Source organism: Macrobrachium rosenbergii, chromosome 3, assembly GCF_040412425.1.
Source record: "Macrobrachium rosenbergii isolate ZJJX-2024 chromosome 3, ASM4041242v1, whole genome shotgun sequence".
Taxonomy (NCBI): Eukaryota; Metazoa; Arthropoda; class Malacostraca; order Decapoda; family Palaemonidae; genus Macrobrachium; species Macrobrachium rosenbergii.
The window spans coordinates 52013299-52037270 of NC_089743.1; the positions used below are offsets into that span (position 1 = coordinate 52013299).

Genomic DNA, 23972 nt, shown 5'->3' on the forward strand with positions numbered 1-23972 from the left:
CACATCTGAATAGTACAACCCAATGAAAGTAAAACCGGTGTGGCAACAAGTACATGTGAAGTCGGCGTCGTCAGGCTTTTAACTCACGAGCCCCACTCGTTTCTTTTTGAATCGTTTCGTTTTAATGCTCAGCGCACATCTCGGATTACTAAGATTCCTAAGTAGAAGAAGAATATCACGACAGAACATGAGTACACGGTTATATATTTAATATTCTTTTGAAATGCTGAGATATGGAGGAAGAATTACGCAGAAACGCTAGAGAATAAGGTGAACGATAGTTTAAGAGAAGATACGAGGGAAGTAAAATTCCCGTGCAACATGGCCAGTATGATGGGATTTCGCTCCCTCAATCCAAAGTTGTGTTGGAGGAGGAGGAGGTCCCTTCAGTGTATTGACGAACGTAGTGAGGTGAGCAGAGTCGATGCGTATTTTGGATATATTAAATATGCTTCTTTCGCCCCAAATCAGGCAAATTCCTTGGTGATAATGTACGGATATGACCACGCGATGTTTACTCTGTTTATTGAGAGTGAAATGAAATGATGTGTCGGTGAAGAAAGTCCGATTAAAAGTGAGAGGAGAAGGAGAGTGTGTGTGTGTGAGTGAGAAAGGCAGCCAGCACAGGCCAATGGTGGAGGTGTTGGTGTTGGTGGTGGGGACAACAACTTGTACCATCCAACCTTCTCCTTCTTCTTCTTCATCTTCTTCTTCTTCCTGTAACCACCATTCTGAAGTACCAGCTGTGCTCCAAATCTGCCTACCAACACTCGGATCAAACCTGGATAATTTAATTTAACCGCCTTGGTATTTATTTTGTCAAACAATTTCGCGAGGAAAAGAGCAACGTGTTGGTGAAACCGCCTCTCGTCAACAAGTTCCGATAAAAAAACAACAACAACAACAATATTTAAAGTGGATTTACTTTACTTCTGGAAAACGTGTTGGTGAAACCGCCTCTTGTCAACAAGTTCCAATAAAAAACAACAACAACAATTTTTAAAGTGAACTTCCTTTAACAACAATTTTTAAAGTGAACTTCCTTTAACAAGAACAACAATTTTTAAAGTGAATTTCCTTAACAACAACAACAACAACAGTTTTTGAAGTGGATTTACTTTATTTACCCGTGAAGTCTTTGGTGAACCTAATAATAAAATAAAGATAAATATACAAGACTTAATCAAATTGGAAAAGTTGTGTTAGTGCTTTTGTCAAGTATTATACGAAATATTTATTAAAAAAAAAAACTTTAGAAAAGTTATTTTGGACGAACTTTATTAGTTCATGACTTTTGATAAGACTTTTGGGTAATTTCTTGAATTATAAGCTAGACCGAGGCAAAGACTCTATTGAAAAAGACCTAAAATAATAAGTTTATGTGAAACTTTGGATTAGTGATTGTTATCATTGGATTGAAAAGAAACACATATTTATAACCGAAAATAAACGAATCGCTGTGACTTAAAAAAAAGTGTTACTTAGAAATTCTTTTTGTGACTTAAGTTTTACTTAAAAATTCTTCATAAATAATTCATTGGAATGCCTTTGTTGATCGGTGCGCATCGAAGGAGCACATATATCATGGTTAGCATTGTTGCTACTCATGACAACCTCTACTACTGACTATGTTGGGTAAGTAGGCACTCATAGACTTTCACAGCAACTTATTTGTCGCTTTTAAACCTTGTGATATACTTCGAAGATTCATTTATGGTGTAGGAAAGCTTGCCAGGCAGGTTATCGATGTGTAGTGGAACTGGTCACACTTGTAACCTAGGTTGGGTCTCTGCTCATGACCAAAGCAGCCATTTTTTTTTTAAATTACAAGCCGACCGCACTGGTTAGCCATTTTTTTTAAATTACAAGCTTAGCGCACTGGTTAGACTTTTTTTGTATTGCAAGCCCATCGCACTGGTTAGCCATTTTTTATAACAAGCCTAGCGCAGTGGTCAGCCCCCCCATTTTTTTTAATTACAAACTTAGAGCACTGGTTACCTTTTTTTTTCATATTACAAGCCTTGCGCATTGGTTAACATTACAAGCCTGACGCAGTGGTTAGCCATTTTTTTTAGATGACAAGCTTAGCTCCGTATAACCAAGGAATCCCTCTTACCCCCTTTTGTAAATTGTTTCGATTTACTTTTTGGTATTTTAATTCTGAAATCATAAGGTAGGCCCATGAAGTTGCTGCAGTGGAACCTTTTAACACAACCTGTAACCTAGGTAACCTCCGGGGAACCCTGCCACTTACGTTACCTGTTTATCGAGCTTGAAGCCTACCTGTACTGACAACTTTTATTGGAAAGCATAGTACATGCAGGACCATTTAGGACCAGGGATTAGGCCTAACGCATAGCCTAGTGGGGTCACAGAGATCATGGGCATTTTCCTTATTGTACTAAAACCGTTAATAGTGGATTCTTAGGCTTAGTGAATGATATTCTCAATTGAGTCTTCTCCATCATTTGCCGTATCGATTTAAAGGGAATGCTAATTTGTCTGCTCAAGGGGTTCAAGACCAGCATCTTTTAAATGTGATAGAACACAAAACGTATCAAGACATCTTCATTTGAGTAAAGGCATAGAAACAGCATTACAGTGTTAGTCGCAGTGGTTTATTTGCCCGAGTAGGCCTAGTGTGGTGCCGTGACTCGATTTACCTTTCGGTGTTTTGCACATTTTTAAGATTTCACAAGAAGAATTCCTTGCTTGTAGGCCTATACATTGAACTGCAAGTTTTATTGTGATATACGGAATGTCATGAGAGCTTAGGATATCATCAAAACCTCGTCTGGTACAGCCTAATACTGTTTTAAGCGAACATATGAAATCCTTGAGTTCTAAGGTAGGCCTAGTGTTATTACATAGCAGTAAGGAGAGGTGAAGTCTCGTTTAACAGATCTGGAATGAGAAAATACCATCCCCTTTTCGAGGTTGTTGTATGTTCGTACCCCTCTTAAAATTTTATTATCCGTAGAATGAGTTTCGGGTCAAGTCCCGCTACTCGGTTGGGTAGACGTGTAGCTTTGTGAAATTAGCCAGCACACAGCAGCTGACGCCTGGCCAAGAGGACTTTGCCATGTTAACGTGCGGGGAAATTCTGACCGTTCTTTAGTTTGAGATGAGAAAAAGAATACAGTTGAATTTGACCGTTTGCTTGAGTCTAGGTCGTCTGCGAAAATTTTATGATTTATAGAAATTCTGCTAACAAATGTACTGATAGGCATATGCCTAATATAAAGACTGTAGAATTTGACCGTTTGCTAGAGTCTAGATCAATTATGAAAATTTGCTGATTTATAAAAGTTTTTTTTTAGGAAATGCTCTGATACGCCTATGCTTAATCACTCTCTAGTGTTAACCTATCATATTCCTACCTGGGAAAGTTTTTTTAACATGTAAATAGCCTATAGGCAATACCGTAGGTATGTCAGGTTTACATTTCTGAAGATAGCAGTCCAACATTGCTATGCCTTTTTTAATCTCAAGTCAATTTTTGATGTTGCGTAGTTTTTCGTGAGTTCATATTTTAATTTTAGGATTTAGCCCTATCATGGAGTAATTATTCGCCCATTTCATCCCATTTCCTTCCAATTGGTGTACTGAAAGTTGTCAAAGCAGATTGAGTCTAGTTGATTAGGTATCTCTGAAATATGGTGTGACTGACGTTTACCCAGTTTATCCAAAGTGTAGTTACTGTTTTATTTTGTTTTATTTTAGAAAAAAGAATATTTGTCGGCGGAATAAGTAAATTGAATTATTTACTTCCATTAATTACCTGTGTCGATTCAGAAACGTCATATAGGCTATATAGTCGTGAGTAGTGTAAACGAAATTATGGTCTTTTTTGGTAAATAAAGGGAAAGTAATATATTTTTTCTTTAGCAAAATGACCTCAAATTCACTTTCAGTTTTTATGTTTGTAACTTGATATAGAATGTTAGAAATTGTTTTTTTATGTGAACTTCGTATGGTGACGATTAGGCCTAATTCTTTATATGAACTTAGTATGATGACGATTAGGCTATTTTAGTATTATGACGATTAGGCTATTTCGTTGTTGAATTTTATTTAGTTTTTACAGTTTGCTGTTATTTTCTGTCAGCTGTGTGCAGTTCAACTCGAAAAATCTTACACAGTCACAGAAACTAGTATTAGGCTATATCAGTGGATAGGTTTGGTATGCAAAGTTCTGGAAAAATTGTTACCGGTAACCGTAAATGAGTGAATATATATATACCGTATATATACGAGTATGTATATATATAATGAGTGTATATATATATATATATATATATATATATATATATATATATATATATATATATATATATATATATAGCCTATATAGGTTATATATACACACACGCACACATCACTGGTTTTGTATTGGTCCCATTGCGCTATACAAGACTGCAGGGTGTGTCCTAAAAAATAAAAAAAACAAACTCACTTTTGTCTATTCTGTATCACGAACTGGAACATATAATTAAAACAGCGTCTTGAAACAATCATGGAGCAGATTTTTCAAAGACTCTTAAGCATCATTCCCAAATCTTCTTCCAAAGCTAGAAGCGTCTACCAGTCTTGTAGGCTAAAACCGCCATTTGTCCTACAAGCTAACATGCAGCTTCATTTTCATTTAGTTTCATCTGTTTCATTTCATATATATAGGCTATATATATATATATATATATATATATATATATATATATAGGCCTATATGTACAGAAAAAATATAGGCCTGTGTAGGTTATATATAAATATATATATATATATATATATATATATATATATATATATATATATATATTTATATATATATATATATTATGTATAAAACTCTGTTTAATTATTTGCAACAAGACAGAATCAGTAGGCCTGTCCCTCTATCGATCACCACTTCATTCATGACAAACTTATGAATTATCATGCCATTTTTCTTCCATGTTTTGCAGAATGGATCATTCTCTTTCTTCCTCTTGAGCAGGACATTGCTATTGTGTGACGATTCCATTGACAACAGAAGCAGACGTTGATTTATCTGTCTCGTACATTGTGTGTCTCCCACTAGTTTTATCTTATCGTGAAACTTTCGAATGAAGTCTCACACAACTGGATCCCCTTTCAGTGTGTAATGCCAAGTATTCCCATTAGCTGATTTATCAGAAATACTCGATATCTTGCTGTCAGTAATCAAGATATTCTGCAAATATTTAATTAGTTTGATGGAATCTGGTTGCTTTGGGGGCTTCCTCACATTTTTGTAGTTACGGTGTCTGCATTACCAACATGTTACACACACACACACACACACACACACACACACACACACACACACACACACACACACACACACACACACACACACACACACTCTGTATATATAAATACATATGCGTGTGTTTTCCGTGTCTCGAGACGTTTATTGCACGACCTTTTTAAGAAATATATTTGTAATATAAAAAGATATATGTATATATATTATGTATATATGTATGTATTTATGTATGCATGTATTATACAGTATAGGCTACAGTGTGTATAGAGTGCATAGGGAAGAAAGGTCATGCAGAAGAGGAAAAAGACACGAAGAATAGAAAAAATAATAAATATTTAACACTAAATAAATACAGAGCCTAGAAGGGATTTATTAGCATTTCAGTACAAAATAAACATCAACATGAGATAGGGAAGGCTGACAAATTACTTGGTACATATGAGGACCTGTGGAACTTCTCAGAGCTCCAGAAGTCCTTAATTCCTCACACCGTTGGACTGTGGAAGTCTCCCAGAGGATGTGCAGTTGGAATATCAGATGTTCAAGCGAAGGTGCAATGCATTACCGGTACTGTCCTAATAATATTCTCCTTGCATATTAATACATTTTTATTTCTTAATTTATTAATTTATTTGTTCTTTTTTAATAAGTGGAATCTCTTCTTTCTGTATTTCCCTTTACCTCTTCTTACTTCTTCCTAATGAACACCATATTCTTTGGAAGTTTGAATTTCAAGTCAATAGTGACTTCATGCCTGCACTAAGCTCAGTTTCACCGCCCCATACATTACAAGCGCGTGTATCTATACAAATAGCTGTCGAAAGCTAGAGAATAGCCTATATAATTAAGATACACAATAGGCAACGTGTACCGTATACTTCAGTGACCAAGTTACCCAACAGAATCCGTCGAATGATAATATAAAACGTATTTCATCTTTATGCAGAACGTTCAAGGCAAACTGTTTCAGTCGATTTAAAGAAATTGTCCGTTTAAGGTCTCCATCTTCCGTGGATTTATCACGTCACTGCTTCCGACAATTGACCAGTCATGCTAACGGAGATTGGAGGGAAAAGGGCTGGTTACGACGCATGGGGAAATTTAATAACGTTTGTTGTCGAACGCAGTAAGTGATTAGAATATATACACATATAAATATATATAGCCTATATATATATATATATATATATATATATATATATATATATATATATATATATATATATATATATAGCCTGTATGTAGAGTCCATATGTATTTATAATATACTTCTCTCTTTTTGAAACGCTTGTCCCTGCAAAGCCTTAGATCCAAATGCAGGAATATGAGACAACTTATGTCCGCAGCAGGATTCGAACCCTCATCCAGAGTATCAGAACGAGTATATATATACAGTATATATATATTATATATATGTATATATATGTGTGATATATATATATATTATATTATATATATAGGCCTATATATATATATATATATATATATATATAGAGAGAGAGAGAGAGAGAGAGAGAGAGAGAGAGAGTTTCCTTGTTGTCCTGGGGTTAGGATGCTTGCGTTACAGGCCGTAGGTCTCATGGTTCGATTTTCGATCGACCTGGAACACTCAATGTACGTCCTGTGGCCCCCTGTTGACCCAAGCAGTGAATTTTACACCTGGTTGTTAGTTAACTTTGATGTGTCTCAGCCTGGAGGAGGACATGGGACTAACAGCGTCTTCCAAAACTGGAAACCATATAGGCTTAGGCCTATGTGGAATTTTTACGTTTTTAACTCGCTTTTCACCCTCGTTTTGTTATTCCTCGAACTGCGTTTTTGTGCTGCCAACAACGAGGGAGCCACCTCTTCCGCCTTCCATGGCGGTGTCAGGGGCTGGGTCATCGCTAGGGCTTGGTCACCCACTTCCCCGACGGTTGGTTATAAAGGACGCCTGAAGGGAGGCGCCGTTGTATTGATCATTGCCTGACGATGGGAGAACGGTCGGGCTACGATCGCCATCCACCATCTCCCGTATTTTTCCATTTCCTTTATCAAGTTCTTGTGCTCGGCGCCGCCCCTGGTGTGGAAGTGGTGGAATTTCCCTCCATATATATGCTGCCTACATGACATGGCCACTAAGGCTAACAGGATGGATGTGTTAGGCCTCCTCCTGGTCTTTTCGGTACATCCCCTTTGCAGTATAAGCTTAGGCCTATTTTATTATTGCAGAAGACCGCAGCCCACGTTCGTGTTCTATCGGCTGCTGGATTGCAGTTACGCCCTGCTCGTGGAGGGACGAAAGACATGCCAGATTATTATTATTATTATTATTATTATTATTATTATTATTATTATTATTATTATTATTATTATTATAATTTAGGGCTGTTTGTCCATGAATAAAATTGAGTAGAAATTGTAACTGCCATGTGACTTACTACAAGTGATGTCCATGGTAGTTTGCCAAAAGTTTATTAATATGATTTCTACATTTGAATGTTGGTGTTATTTTGATATCTCTGAAGCATAGTGGTAGATTGTATTATTTTTCTGATAATTTTAAACTAAAGTTGTTTATGCTGTTTGTGGGAGATTTATTTTTCTTTCTGATTGTCAAGTTCGATACCATGAGGGCAGGTTGCTTCTGTCTTTACTAATAGTCTTTGTACACTATCTAAATAAAATTCTGGAATTGACTTAAAGGAAGTTGTTACGGCCTACAGCTGCTTTTTGGTAAATGGCGAAGTTGGTTCGTTTTTAGATTTGAATAATAGTGCGCTTGGCCTACTGATGAATCAGCACTTACAATTTTAATGGGGAAAGTAGAATCACAATTTTAATTGGGAAAGTAGAATAATATTTTTGGAGTTGTTTTAACCGTGGAATTAAGTCTTGATTCCTTGTTTACCTCATGAATTCTCACATAGCCTATATACATTATATATATATATATATATATATATATATATATATATATATATATATATAGAGCCTATATAGGCTATATAATATAAAATTTTGTATATAAGCTGTGTAATTTTTGTCAGACGTATATATATATATATATATATATATATATATATATATATATATATATATATATATATACTGTATATATATATAGAGCCTGTATAATATAAAATTGTGTATATGGGCTGTGTGTGTAATTTTTGTGTTTTATATATATATATATATATATATATATATATATATATATATATAAAATGATATTGATTTGAGGTTTTGGTCTAAGTACCAGCCAGCCATGCCACTTGTTTTTGCATAAGCAAAGTTGCTTTTTTTTTTTTATCTTGAGCTGTCAGTCATTTGCAAGTTAAAATGACTGAATTAGCCTATATACGATAAAATAGTTTGGTATGGTGTGATCTGCCCTGACCCCAAACTAGGCTGGAAGGTGGAGTTTGTTCTCTCATTTCCTCTTAACCAAAATATTACTTTGATTTTTATTAAGAGAGGAAAAATTAAAGGCATCGATGTTAGTAAGTGATTAAGCGAAATACTATTTGTTATATACGGATTTTGAGCCTTGAAACCAAGGACTATTAAACCGTAACAAGCATTAGTTACTGGACAGTGCATAAGGATTTTATATTATCGTATATATACAAATAATATCCATGATTCACTTGTCTCGAACAGCGGACGAGAGAGTAAGAATCTCTCGCCAATATCGATTTCGAGTTGCTGGTGTAGCCTACATCTGTTATGTAGCCTATGTGTATTACGTATTCAAATGGGATTCAAAGTAACGGTTTTCATAGTTTATCTTGGAGCAAATAATATTTATGGGTGTGCATGTATATCCAATTATGGTTAAGTACTAGGGAGTTTCACCTACAGTTAGCCTTGCTTTTCTTACTGTAGACTGTTACTACATGTTCTTTACAGCATCCCCTTGGCTCCAGCTGCATTGCCTTTTGCCTTTTACTTCTCGTTCTTTTCTTTTAGGCTCTTTCCCCTGAATGTAGCTGTCCAGCTTCTCCAATTTCCTTTAGCATGTTCCAGTTTTCACCTCCTTGTCAAGAACAAATCTTTCCAACGACACTCCAAAAGGGGATAAAAAGTTAGGCTATATTTGTCATATGGCCTCCTCACATGTCCAAACCATCTTAGTGTGGGGTCTGAAAGATTGCGATGGTTCGGGTGTGTGATGTGAATCTGTCAGGGGAACATTTAGTTATTAGATAAGGAAGTAGCATGCCGAAAACTTGAGGAAGCCCCAGAAAACCGTGAATAAGTGGAAAAGAACTCATTTCATTGTCTAACCCCGGGGAGGGGAGAATCTGACGTAAAAACGTTAATGATGATGGATGATGGTATACACATGAAAAGACATTGTCAGCAGTTGTCAGTGCGATGGAAGAAACATTTTCTTGTTTACCGTTTGCTTTATTTTTGGCCTGCTCCGTGAGAGAAGGGGCGTATCCCGAAAAACCAAATGAAATCTTGGTTTTATTATGTACACCCTTTTTTCACAGGTGTATCGGTTACAAAATGGGAGTGTTTTTCGTCTTTCATAGCTATGACAGTGTTTTCCTTGGACCTTAATATCCAGCCACTTCTACCACTTTACTGATTTGATCACTAAAAGACAGATTAGGCCTACTGTGTAGTATCTTTCCCAAATCTTTGACCAAATTCGACACATTAATTAGAGTACCTCGAACTCTGAAGGCTGGAAACTTCCCCCCCTCTCCCCCATGCCCACTAGTTTCCCCTTTCTGTCCCACACTCGAACGTTCAGTGTTCTCTTCATTTAATTCAAAGTTTAATATCACCCATTTCTAAATATTACTTGTGATATCACTCGATTTTTCCTCTGTATTATCTACATTTCAAGTAAAACTGTGAGTTTAAGGGAAAGCTTTAATCTACTCCTTGTTTTGCAAATAGCCTAGGTATGACAGCTCAGTTGTGTATATGCATAACATTGACCTGCCCTAAAATGGAAAACTGCAGTATCTGTAAAATATTCGAAATTGAGATACAGGCTACCACCAATTGGGCTCGTGACACACTGATACAAAAGTTATTTCAGTTTCAAAATGATTCTTCAATGCATTCCACGAGTATTTAGGGGGTCCCATTTGCAGTATCTGCAAAATCAGTATTAAGGCAAGGGAGTATCTACCATCGTTCTCAGTGTTATATTTATGCAGGTATTGCTGTCGTCAGTTTTAGGGCAGAACAGTATCCTAATTGTCACACCATAGAAAGACGCGGTAACCGTGTAGTAAATGAGGTTGATATAGGCTAAGTGGCCTGGTACCCGTTTCTCCTTTTGTAGACAAGTTTCTTATCGGTTGTAGAGCCCGAATTTAATATGGCGATTGGAAGTTCACTCACCCGCAAGAGAGAAAGCCAGTTTATGTACTTTTTATCAGGCGTAAGGAGGAGAAAAAATAAACACTTTCAGATGAGGTGCCATATAGCCTACCCTACACTGGCACTCTCTTGTAAGCCAGATATTTTCGGCAATGCATCAGTGGTTCTTGTTCATTTAGTGTGCCTGGGCTGTGGTGGAGCAAATCTATATTCGAGTTACAGCGCAGGAATCAAACTCCCGTGATTTGTGTCAAAGTGTCTTGAATGCTGGGGGTATTTCGCATGTTGCTTGAACTTACAAGTTAGGGATCTTTGGGGTAACGTATATTTTAACGTATATTTTATCAGTTTAATATATTTAGCGTATGTATTGGTCAGTTTTGCTTGGTCAGGGAAGACTTATCGACGAGTTATTTATAAAAGTACTGTAATATGTATATATATTTTTCCGTCATTTAGATAGTATAGGCTAAAGAAAAAAATATCTTTATAAGGGAGGAGATTTGCACCAGGTCCTGGTTTTCCTTATGTTTAGGGTCTTAGCTATATATATATATATATATATATATATATATATATATATATATATATATATATATATATATATATATATATATATATATATGTACATTATTATTATTATTATTATTATTATTATTATTATTATTATTATTATTATTATTATTATTATTCAGAAGATGAACCCTGTTCAGATGGAACAAGTTCACAGAGGCCAATGACTTGAAATTCAAGCTTCCAAAGAATAAGGTGTTCATTCGGAAGAAGTAAGAGGAGGTAAAGGGACATACAGAAAGAAGAGATCTCACTTATTAAAAAGGAAAATATAAATTAACAAATATATATATATATATATATATATATATATATATATATATATATATATATATATATATATATATATATATATATATATATATATATATATATATATATATATATTATATAATATACAGTATATAGCCTATTTATAAAATCATGAAGCTACAAATGTTGTTTAATATCCAATTCACGCTACTTCGGGAATATCCCCGTTGAGGAATTATCACCGAAGGGGAATTTTATAAGTGATAAATGGATCGGTACCGCCGGGTCTCGATCCCTCGACACAGTACCTTCCATCGCGGATATTCCTGAAGTAGCGTGAATTGGATATGAAACATCTGTAGCTTCATTGTATATAAATCACCATGTGATAAAAATTTCATATAGGCTATATGTGTGTGTGTATATATATATATATATATATATATATATATATATATATATATATATATATATATATATATATATATATATATATATATATATATATATATATCATTCCAACATTGAGCTGTTTTCTCTAAGAGATGTGGCACAAAAAAAAAAAAACATTCACTGCCACATTCCTAGGCCTACTTTAGTAAATAACTTCCGAAATACCCGGACTGAAAACTTCCAGAGCTTTAGGTTCCCCAACGTTTTTACACGTAAGGCTCATCGGGAGTATCTGGAACAACCCTTCACACGCACTGCACCATTCATGCTTATTGCAGAGACCATCCTACTTCCTGGGATGTTGATACGCTTCATTTCCAGCACCTGTTTCACATCATAAACTCTCCCTCTTAAAGCTTCCAAATTACACACCCCGTAGTGGGGTAGAACCGTCGTTGCACCTCATGTGGTACAGGTTCTTTGCAGCGTGCCCTCGGCTCCTAGATGTAACCCCTTTCGTTCCTTTTACTGTACCTCCTTTCATATTCTCTTTCTTCCATCTCACTCTCCACCCTCTCCTAACAATTGATTCATAGTTGCAACTGCCAGGTTTTCCTCCTGTTACACCTTTCAAAACCTTTTACTGTCAATTTCCATTTCAGCGCTGAATGACCTCATAGGCCCCAGTGCTTGGCCTTTGGCCTAAATGCTATAGTCAATTCAATTCAGTTCCAAATTATACATACTTTTCGCCAACATATTGCCGCCCAGTTTGTTCACCTGACCAAATCAACTCGAAACACTGATCCATCCTTTCTCTTGTGCTCATATTTTTACCACTTATTCCATTTGCCTATATAGCCTAGGCTAGGCCTATTTTTCAGCCCATCATGCCTTTTACAACATATACTTCCGTAGGGGGTAGTGCCATCATTACACCACTTCCGTGGGGGTTAGTGCCATCATTACACCGATGGTGGTGCACTGTAGGAATTTCTAAAGGTTCTTTGCAGCGTCCCTTCAGCCCCCTAGCAGCAACCCCTTTCGTTCCTTTTACTGTACCTCCATTTTATTCTCCTTCTACCGTCTTGCTATCCACCCTCTCTCCAAACAATTGTTTCGTATTGCATCTGCGATGTTCTCCTCCTGTTACACCTTTCAAACCTTTCTATTCTCAGTTTCCCTCTCAGTGCTGAATGACCTCATAGGTCCAAGCGCTAGGCCTTTGGCCTAAACTCTACAACATATAGCCTACTACCAAAATGTTCATCTCAACAGTGCCAATTTATTTTTCCTTCGTTCGTTTTCCTCATCTACATTTCACCTCCATAATGGAGAGTTGCCCCAACAATCCCTCAGACAGTCCTACCTTAGCTTCCTGGGATATCTTCCGTTATATTTACTCGCATGTACTATAGTACAAAACAGCCCCTGCCATTATCCCACTCCCATATCGTCATTCCTTGGTCTGACCTCATTCAGATTTCCTCTCTTCCACGTCTTGTCAACACTCAGATTCTCACCAGTTCATGCAGTTTCTGCTCAGTATCCACAATCATTATTGTACTACATGCTTACCATCCAAATTTTTTTTTCGTATCCACATCTTTGCTCTTGCATCCCCTGACCACCTATATCACGTCCACGGACCCCTTTTACCCTATATCACGTCCGTGGACCCCTTCTACAGCCTGCCTGCGTGATCTAATAGACTGCGTATGTCGTACAAGCTTTCAGTTGCTCTCAAAAATGTATTTTTATATCATACATCCTTAATGCCTTTGACATTGCCTGTATCGGTTCAGTTACAAGCTTTTTGTAGGTCCGTGCATAACACACACAGCTTTTTCCTTTTACATTCAAACGGTCACGTGACTGTTTCATAATCGAATAAGCACTTTAACCACACACCCTTTTTCTTGTTTAAACTTTCGGTGTACTCACACACACACACACACACACACACACACACACACACATATATATATATATATATATATATATATATATATATATATATATATATATATGTGTGTGTGTGTGTGTGTGTGCTGCCAGTGAGTGAGTGAGTGAGTAAGACTGGAATTTATCAAGTCTTATAAGGTAAAAGTAGCTTTTTATTACAACGTTATTTTGGTTATAGTGAGCATTTATTACGTGAACATGCTGAATAAAGTACAACTATTTAGCCCTAAGATGATTTCATAATGAGTAACCTGTGATGAAAACATAATTTTACATAGGCCTAGGTAGATCAAAGTATAAACTTACTAAAAGTAAATGTGGTCAGAGAGAGAAAGTGTGTATCTTTTTTTTTAATACAAAATTTACGACTCATAGTAAGTTTTACACACACACACACACACACACACACACACACACACACACACACACACACACACACACACACACACACATATATATATATATATATATATATATATATATATATATATATATATATATATATATATATGTGTGTGTGTGTGTGTGTGTGTGTGTGTGTTAGATTGGTTACTTTTAGATCGTATTTTCCATTTTAGATGCTGTAGAATTTAACATTGCAGACCAAATGTAGTGCCTCGTGTCGTATTTGTCGCTGTGGTAGTTCGCCAAGATTTGATGTGCAGTTTTTATTGCTCGGAAATGAGTTATGTAAAGTTTTATAGTACTTTTGACTCTCTCTCTCTCTCTCTCTCTCTCTCTCTCTCTCTCTCTCTCTCTCTCTCTCTCTCTCTCTCTCTCTCTCTGTCAATATGAGTATTTCTGAAGTAGCAGCGTACCTAGACGAAGCGAAGAAAAAAATATAAATTGTTGAAAAAGAACCTCTCTCTCTCTCTCTCTCTCTCTCTCTCTCTCTCTCTCTCTCTCTCTCTCTCTCTCTCTCTCTCTCTCTCTCAGTATGAGTATTTCTGAAGTAGCAACGTAGTCAAACCGAAGGGAAAGAAAAGTAACTCGTTGATAAAAAAAAATGCCTTCGAATTGATAGATCATGATCACTTGTAACTGATCTGAATCGTGCGCTGTGTCGTAGCTTTTTTGTGACTGTGTTTGTGTCTTAGTGTTTGTGTGACTGCGTGCATTTTGCGTAGGTGAAAATCTCGGGCAGCGAATTTAGCCCTCGGTGGGGTTTTTGTGTGGGGGTTTATTTTCGTCCGCGGGTAGTATTGGCGGCTTGGGTGCTCTGCCGTGTGTTTCTTCAGGTGGCAAGTTGAGAGGAGGAGTTGCCAGTTGGGAAAGGGAGAGTGAGTGAATACACTACGAGGGGAGGTCGGGGGAGGGGGGATCGGTCCGGAGCCTCCTGTCTCGTTGGGGTTGGTGAGGGTTGGGGTAGTGGGTGGGTAGTGATTTGTGTTCAACATGGGAAGCCTTTGGGGACCGCTAGAGTGCATCAAAACCAACTCAACTCTTGCTGGCTGGCACTGCGGTCATCGTGTTGGCCTAGGCTTGTCCTCTGCTTTGGCCGAGTTGTATGATTTATAACTTCTTCCCAAGTCCAAGGCAGAGGTTGAATCGTCAGAAAACTCTCTCTCTCTCTCTCTCTCTCTCTCTCTCTCTCTCTCTCTCTCTCTCTCTCTCTCTCAGCATAAGTAGGTTATTTCTGAAGTAGCAACGTATTCAAAGTGGAAGTGAAGAAAAAATGTAAATTATTGTAAAAGAATATGAGAAGGCTATTTTTGAAGTAGCAAAATATTCAAAGTGAAGAAAAGTAAATGTAAATGATTGAATCAAAGTGAAGAAAAATAAATGTAAATTTAAAAGAAGTAACTCTCTCTCTCTCTCTCTCTCTCTCTCTCTCTCTCTCTCTCTCTCTCTCTCTCTCTCTCTCTCTCTCTCAGTATGAGTAGGCTATTTTTAGGGTAGACAAATATTCAAAGTGGAGAAAAATTATTGAAAAAGAACTCTCTCTCTCTCTCTCTCTCTCTCTCTCTCTCTCTCTCTCTCTCTCTCTCTCTCTCTCTCTCTCTCTCTCTCTGTCAGCATGATTTGGCTGTTTCTGAAGTAGCAACTTATTCAAAGTGAAGAAAATGTAAATTATTGAAAAGAGCTCTCTCTCTCTCTCTCTCTCTCTCTCTCTCTCTCTCTCTCTCTCTCTCTCTCTCTCTCTCTCAGCATGATTTGGCTATTTCCGAAGTAGCAACTTGTTCAAAGTGAAGAAAATGTAAATTATTGAAAAAGAACTCTCTCTCTCTCTCTCTCTCTCTCTCTCTCTCTCTCTCTCTCTCTCTCTCTCTCTGGATACCGTAGCTTACTCGTAACCTCAAGATTTTCGGCTCGTAATCGGATAAGTCACGATCACAGAATACCTGTTTTTATTCCCCCGTTTGGTTGTTGCGCTCTCTTATTATTATTATTTTTTTAGTATCCCTTCACTCTTGGGTCATTTTTTGGTTACGATTTAAGGTCTGATTTGAAGGCGAAGTGATAAGCCTGTATTGGTAGTGAAATGGGCTTGTATTTTCTTAGATTCTTTTGCTTTGGAGTCATATGTGCATACTGTTTCTTAAAGGCTTAGGTAGGCTATGTGCTCACAGCGTTCACTTTGCAAATTTTTTCCAGATTTATTAAGCTCATTCATCTATCCTGAGTACAGACATTCACTCTTACACAACCCTGCACCTTGTACTTACACAGTATGTGAGGCTCAGAATGTTCCTTCATAGTACTCACACAAAAAATGTATTATATGTGCTTAGGCGTATAGCCTATGGTCTCAGCGTTCAGTTCGTAAAGCATTCATCTAGCCTATCTTGAAGACAGACTTTCACTCTTACACAACGTTGCATCTTGTACTTACATAGTAGGCTATGTGAGTCTCAGAATGTTCCTTCATACTCACACAAGGAATGAATTATAATGTGAGGAAGCATGCTCTCTTGTCATGGACGTGTTTAAACTACAGCTTACCTGGAGTTTTGCTTGCCGGAATCATTAGTGTAAGCGTTTTTATTTTTATTTTTATTTTTATTTTTTTGCGTCTGAAGGTCGTCGAGTTATTGGTTGCTTTTCGGAATTCACTAACGGAAATGTCTTCGTCGTCTTTGGCAGTTTGTGAGGTGTTTACTCATTTATACCGAAAGTTTTGTGGTTTTCAGATTAGTTTTACTTACATGCAGAAGGATTTTGACATTTTTATATAAGGGCAGAAAGAAACGAAATTGTTCATAGATTTTTAAAGGTATACTATGTGGCTTCCAGATTAGTTTTACTTACTTGATTGCACCCAGAGTGGTTTTGACATTTTTATATGGGGTAGGACGAAACGAAATATTATTTATATGTAAAGGTATAATATAGATATTTCTAGATGTACAGTAGATATACATATTTCGATATAGTTACTATAGGTATAGATAAAATAGTACAGGTGTTATATATGTTTTTCTATAAATTTCTGGTAAAAAGAAACATTTTATATAAAGATGTAATATAGATATTTATATAGGCTATGTAGATATGCATATTTTAATCTAGATATTAGTAGGTATAGATAAAAATATTACAGATGTTATGTTTTTCTGTAAATTTCTGATAAAAAGAAGCATTTTACATATGGATAAAGATATAATATAGATGTTTCTAGATGTAGATATGCATATTTTAATCTAGATATTAGTAGGTATAGATAAAAAATATTAGATATGTTTTTCTATAAATTTCTGGTAAAAAGAAGCATTTTATATATAGTTGAAGATATAGATATTTATATATGTAGATATGCATATTGTAAGCTAGATATTAATATTTGTAAATAGAAATATTTCAGGTGTTGAGTTTTTTCTATAAATTTCTGGTAGAAAGAATGAAATTTTATTTATAGGTAAAGGTATACATATTTATAGATATAGCCTAGATATGCATGTCAATATAGATATTTACAGGTTGAGGTATTGGCTAAATGTTTCTGGTGTCAAGTTTTTCTGTAGATTTATAGTTGCGGCGTTGACGTATGGAATCAGGCGATTAATTCATTTTGTTACGTTCTGTCAAAACGACATATATATATATATATATATATATATATATATATATATATATATATATATATATATATATATATACATACATATATACATATACATACATACATACATATACATATACATACACATATACGTATATATATATATATATATATATATATATATATATATATATATATATATATATATATATATATATATATATATATATATATATAGGGTATATACCGTATATAGTTATTTTTTTATAAGGGATGATTTATATAAGATTAACAGGTTATTTTTTTGCCGTAAAAATCGTATTTATTTTGTTTTTTTTTTTGACTTAAGAGAACTTAGTTAATTTATTATCATGAAAGCCATGATTTATTTTGTCATGAAACAATTTTTGCAACGTACTGATCGAGATACATTTTTAAGAGACATCCGTTTTGAATAAGATGTTTAAATTTTGTCACTTTTTTCTGATACAGTGGCATTCATTTTCCTCAGAATAATGCCTTTGTGGATGTGATTCACGCGAAGGTCTGCCATCTTAAAGATCACATTATATAAATACAATTCTTTAAATGCAATTTTGTTTTTTAACCATTTGGGTTGACCATGTTCCTGCCGGTCCTATCTTGCGTGAGATGAATTTTACTTACATTTTTATTTATTTGTTTATTAATTTGTTAATTTATTTTTTCTTTTTTAATAACTGATCTCTGTTAATTTCTTATTACCTTCTGCTTCTTCTTTCTAATTCCTTGGAAGCTTGAATTTCAAATCAGTGGCCCCTATGTGTTTCTTTCATAAGACTAGAGTTCATGATCTGAATAATAATAATAATAATAATAATAATAATAATAATAATAATAATAATAATAATAATAATAATAATAAAGTACTCGCGTATCTCTCACTCTAAGATCTAAAATCTTAATTATCACATTGAATAAATACATTTTTTAAAATGTAAATTTATTTGTCAGTCCTTTGGTTTAACCATTTTCTCGTGGGTTATATCTTACGGGAGGTGAATATTAGATGTATCTCAGGCGAAGGGCGGCCATCTTAATTGTCCATTAAATAAATACATTTCTTTAAATGCAGTTTTATTTGTCAACCCTTTGGTTTAACCATTTTCTTGTAGGCTATACCTTACGTGAGGGGAATATTAGCTGTACGTGCGTATCTCTCTCGCTCTCTCTCTTTCTCTCTCTCTCTCTCTCTCTGCCTCTCTCTGTCTCCCTCTCGGACGTTTTTGACACCGTTTGTTCGAAATGTTTTTCTCTTTGGTGAAGTTTCATTCGGATTTTTCCCCCCTTTGTATCAAAAGTTGGTTTTCTTTCATGAATTCGCTTTGGTTGTTTCATTTTTCCGGTATATTCATTCGTGTGCCTTGCGTTCATTGTCATCTTCACACGTCCTTTTTTTTTCACTCGTTAATTTTCTGTCGAACCATTTTATTATTTTTTTTTCCGGGAATCTCATGACTTATTATTGTTGTTCTGTTCGGGTTTTGTGGCCCAGTCTGTGGTCAGTAAGTGAAAAAGTGTTTTAAATTGAAACAGTGTTTTAAATGTCTTTCTTTAATAATCTTATTTTAAGTTGCCAGTTCCCATTTCGCTCATTAGTAGATCTGTTTTGTCAGTTACATCCGAAATGTAAATTTCTTGTGCCACGGGGATTTCTCATAAGTATTTATTACTTGAAATGATTTAATACATATATACTATATATATATATATATATATATATATATATATATATATATATATATATATATATATATACATATACATGTATATATATATATATATATACACATGGAAATTAACACATGGAAACGTGATTCACTGAAATAAATTTCTAACTCACAACGGGACTGAGTCAGATATATATATATATATATATATATATATATATATATATATATATATATATATATATATATATATATATATATATATATATACATATATATATATATATATATATATATATATATATATATATATATACATACATACATACATACATACATACATACATACATACATACATACATACACACAGTATAAAACCATTTGCCGTTTCCACTTTGGAAGGTTTGTTTCCTAAAGGGTACAGCCATCCGGCTTCTCAGGAAGTTCTTAGGGGAGATGAGGTCGCTTACCTTGCGACTTAATTTTTTACTCCAGCTGACGGTGGTATCCATTTACAGCTGCATTGATAGGCTGACGGCAATTCGAGAGCGATCCATGGACCTAGGAAACACGAGTTGAGCTCTGCACCAGTCAACTGCGACGACCCCTGTTGGGTAATTGCATGTTGCTGATGTTTCGATGGGTTCGCTCAATTTAAAGCATACTAAATATAAAGCATAATACAGAATATATTGGTGACTGTTACGAGTTTATATATATATATATATATATTTATATATACATCTGTATTATGTTATCTATCTATCTATCTATCTATATATATATATATATATATATATATATATATATATATATATATATATATATAGAGAGAGAGAGAGAGAGAGAGAGAGAGAGAGAGAGAGAGAGAGAGAGAGGCCTAATTGTAATATTCACAGTGACTTGTCTTCTACTTGATTTCTTAATTGTTTTGGTGTGTGTGCTTGTTAATACACACAATTAAACCCAGGCTCTAATAGAATTGGTAATGTTTAAATGTTACATACTGTGATTGGTTTATAAAAAAAAATATGTACGTTATATAGTTATTCTATATTTTGTAAATTGGTGAAGCTAAACTGAAGCTCTTACACACTAAGTATTGAATTGAACTGAATTGAATCCTTTATTCCAGCTATAAGGTATATAGCCTACATTAGATAAATTTTTTTTACATATTTTATATACATATCTTTAAAAAAGACTTTACAGAGAATGTTGCATAAATATTCATACCTTTATAAAGTACAATTTCACATTTATTAAAAACCCCTTTTTTAAGTCTTCGTAAATTACATAGTATAAAATAACTATTATAAACTAGACATCTAATTGTTTACTTTTATGCCTCACTAAAAAATGAGATTATTCCATTTTAAAAATGTTGCTGAACCTCTAAAGAAAGCACAATTAAAAACTGCTTTAAGAAGACCATTATTTGTCTTACTTAGCTGAAGGAACAAACTCATTGTATTTTTCCTTAAAAGTTCGTGGAATGTAGGAATACCCAATTTAACAAAATGTTCAGAAATACCACAGAACCTGTCAGTATTCATGAAACGTCTCAGACTTGAAGTTTTTTACGCTATAAATTGCTGAATCTAAACTTAAGCTCTTATACACTTAGTATTATTTGAGTATTTTTTTTATACGCTATAAATTGGTGAATCTAAACTTAAGCTCTTTTACGTTAAATATTATTTGGGTATTTTTTGTGCGATATAAATTGGTGAATCTGAACTTAAGCTCTGATACGCTAAGTATTATTTGTATACTCTATACATTGGTGAATCTAAACTTAATCTCTTCCGCACTCTTCCACACTAAGGCAAAAGCAGTTCAATCTCACTGAAGACACAGGGCTGAGATCAGATCCCAGGCTACACATTATTAGTTCGTGAAAGTAATTGGAACGTCTCACATGTGCACGGCACTAGCCTTCCCGTCATACGAAGTTAGAGTGAAGCCATTGTGAAATACAAGAGGGAAGTTATTGTGAAATGTATTCCATAATTGTGCGGGAAGCGGGTGGTGGTCGGGTCTGTCTGTGAGGGAGCGAGCCTTGTTGAAGCGTGTGCTCTTGAAGTGGCCTCATTTGGAAGTGTGGTTGTTGTTGTGTAGTTGTACAGCATGTGATTATAGTTGCTGTATTTATTTTATAGTTAATTGAGCTTGTTAATGGGTCAGAGCGCCCAATTTAGATATGTTATTGTTTTTAGATATATTTATAGGTTTGAAACTTTTGCTTTTTTTCGTTACTATTGTGTGTGTGTGTGTATTTTGTGAGATATACTAAGTCGGCGTAATCTCCTTTCATGTGCCCCAAGACATGATGTGGTAAATTGGTTTTATAGGTTTGAAACTTTTGCTTTTTTCGTTATGTGAGTGTGTTTTTTTAGAAATACTTATAGCCTAGGCCTAATCTCCTTTCATATATCCCAAGACATGATATGATAATGGTTTTATTGGGATAATATCAATGCCTATCAAATTATGTTTAATTGATGTTTTGTGTTTAAAGTTAAGGCCACATCTTTGTGTCGACGAGACATCATTTTGATAGGTTTGTTTCCCTTTTACCTGTTTCCAGTGGCGTAGCTGGCATACCATCAGTGTGTCGGGGGCCCCTAGATGGGGCCAAGATATTTTTTGAGGCGCCATATAAAATTACACAAAACTATTGTACCGACTTTGTAATTAGAAAAATATACTATTCTCGAATGTATAGCCTATATCCATGTGAATCAAGGGAAATAATAGTAATAGTAATTAGTAAGCCTGTATTTAAAATTATAGAGCTCAATTTTCAATTAATTTTCAATTTTTACTATATGCAAATGTATCAAATACTGTAATGTAAGTTTCTTCACAACCTTATATTCAACACTAGCCTAATTTCTATTATCAAGTTTTAATTTTTAACTATAGTATAATATCCTTGTCATGTAAATATATCAAAATAGCGCATATCATCAATAACACAAAAGACTTATGACCCTCCAGAATCTCTTCCAGATTTCAACCTGTTCCGTTCCCTATTCTTCATCTCCTTTCCCTCTCCCTGGAAATTAACTCTGAGCAGCAGCAGCAAATTGCATTGCACTTATTCAGAAGTGTAACTATAGTTTCAGCCATTTCATACGTAAGTTGATAACATTAAGTTGGATCACGGAAGGGTTCTCTGATAATTATTCTACAACACCAGTGTAGTGTGGCTTTTTGAAACGTTGTGGTTAAAAGTCGCTTTCGACCGTCGTAGGACATGATCAGGGCAAGAATATCTGTTTTTAACCACCAAGGGGTTACAGCTTAGCTACAAAGGGAATTTTAGCGGGGGGGGGAGGGCAAGCATCTGACACCCCCCCCTCCCCAACGACGCCACTGCCTGTTTCTCTGTCATTTATCCTTCAGTCAGGAACATTTACCTTAACAGTGAAGCCTGGCAAATCGTTCCCATATCCTCCAAACCAGCGGTTCTCAACCAGGGGGGATATCAGAAATTGGCAGGCTCAAACTGGCTCTAGGACCACACAAAACGCAGTGTGCATCGGTCCGTCCTACTGAGAGGTCACGCTGGGCTTTATCTCCGCTAGCTTGTGTGTTTGTGTTAGTAGTCTGTTGCATATTTGGAATGCACCTTTCGAGGCAATTTTGGAAAGGAGGAGGGGGGGGATGGCATTCTGACATATGGTGAAAGGGTGCATGGGCCAAAATGTTGAGAACCACTGCCTGAGTCTAAACGTATGAATCTGGAACCAATTCACATTTTCCATTTTCCTTGACGGGCACAAATGCCTCAGCCAGAATCGTTACCGACCCCTGTAGAGGGAGCAGTTTGTCGATGTTGCATACTAGTTGAATGTGCTGAACACCTTCAAACCCAGTGCAATTTTCCCTCTGTGGGGGTCTTTACTAAACGGAAACCCCGAGGCATTTCCTGCAGATTTCTTCTGCAGTGTGTGTGTGTGTGTGTGTAAGGGGTTGCAAAACACGCTTGTTTGTGCGCGGTAATAGCTTTGCTTTGGCTCACGATTCTGCTGCTGTTTGTGTTTGTGTGTTTTTTTCTTAATCCTTATTGCGTATAGTCGTCTGTATTACGCGTTTTGTTGTTTTTGGTCATCCCGAGAACTTGAAACGTGATAACCTGGGAGGCATTAAGATAAGAGAAAGAATCTTGAAAAATATGAAAAAACAGGTAACGTAGATCAAGATGTTCCAGAAAACTGTCTGTGCGTGTTTTTTTTTTATTCCTTATGTCGAGGCTGATGTTATTACCGTTTTGTTCTCTCGAGAACTTAAAAAGCGATAACTTGGGAGATATTTAAATAAAAAAAAGTTCTTAAAAAGTATTAAAAAAACTGGTATAACGTAGAAGGTCGAAGTTATTCTAGGAAACTGAAAACTATCTTATAAATATTAGATAGGACAAAGATCCCAAAAAGTATTATAAAAAATAAAACGGGTATA

The 23972-nt window shown here is 35.4% G+C and overlaps 1 protein-coding gene across 2 annotated transcripts in view; it reads left to right on the forward strand.

Annotated features, from left to right (window-relative positions):
* Window positions 1-386: 386 nt before the first annotated feature.
* Window positions 387-23972, forward strand: part of LOC136855648 (nuclear receptor coactivator 2-like) — a 466631-nt gene continuing 443045 nt past the window's right edge. Inside the window, exon 1 of one of the 2 annotated variants that reach the window (XM_067132856.1) lies at window positions 387-1635. In XM_067132856.1, the coding sequence (XP_066988957.1) occupies window positions 1607-1635 (29 nt within the window). In that variant the 5' untranslated portion in view covers window positions 387-1606. The remainder of the gene's footprint in view (window positions 1636-23972) is intronic. The other variant, XM_067132865.1, reaches the window with a different exon arrangement.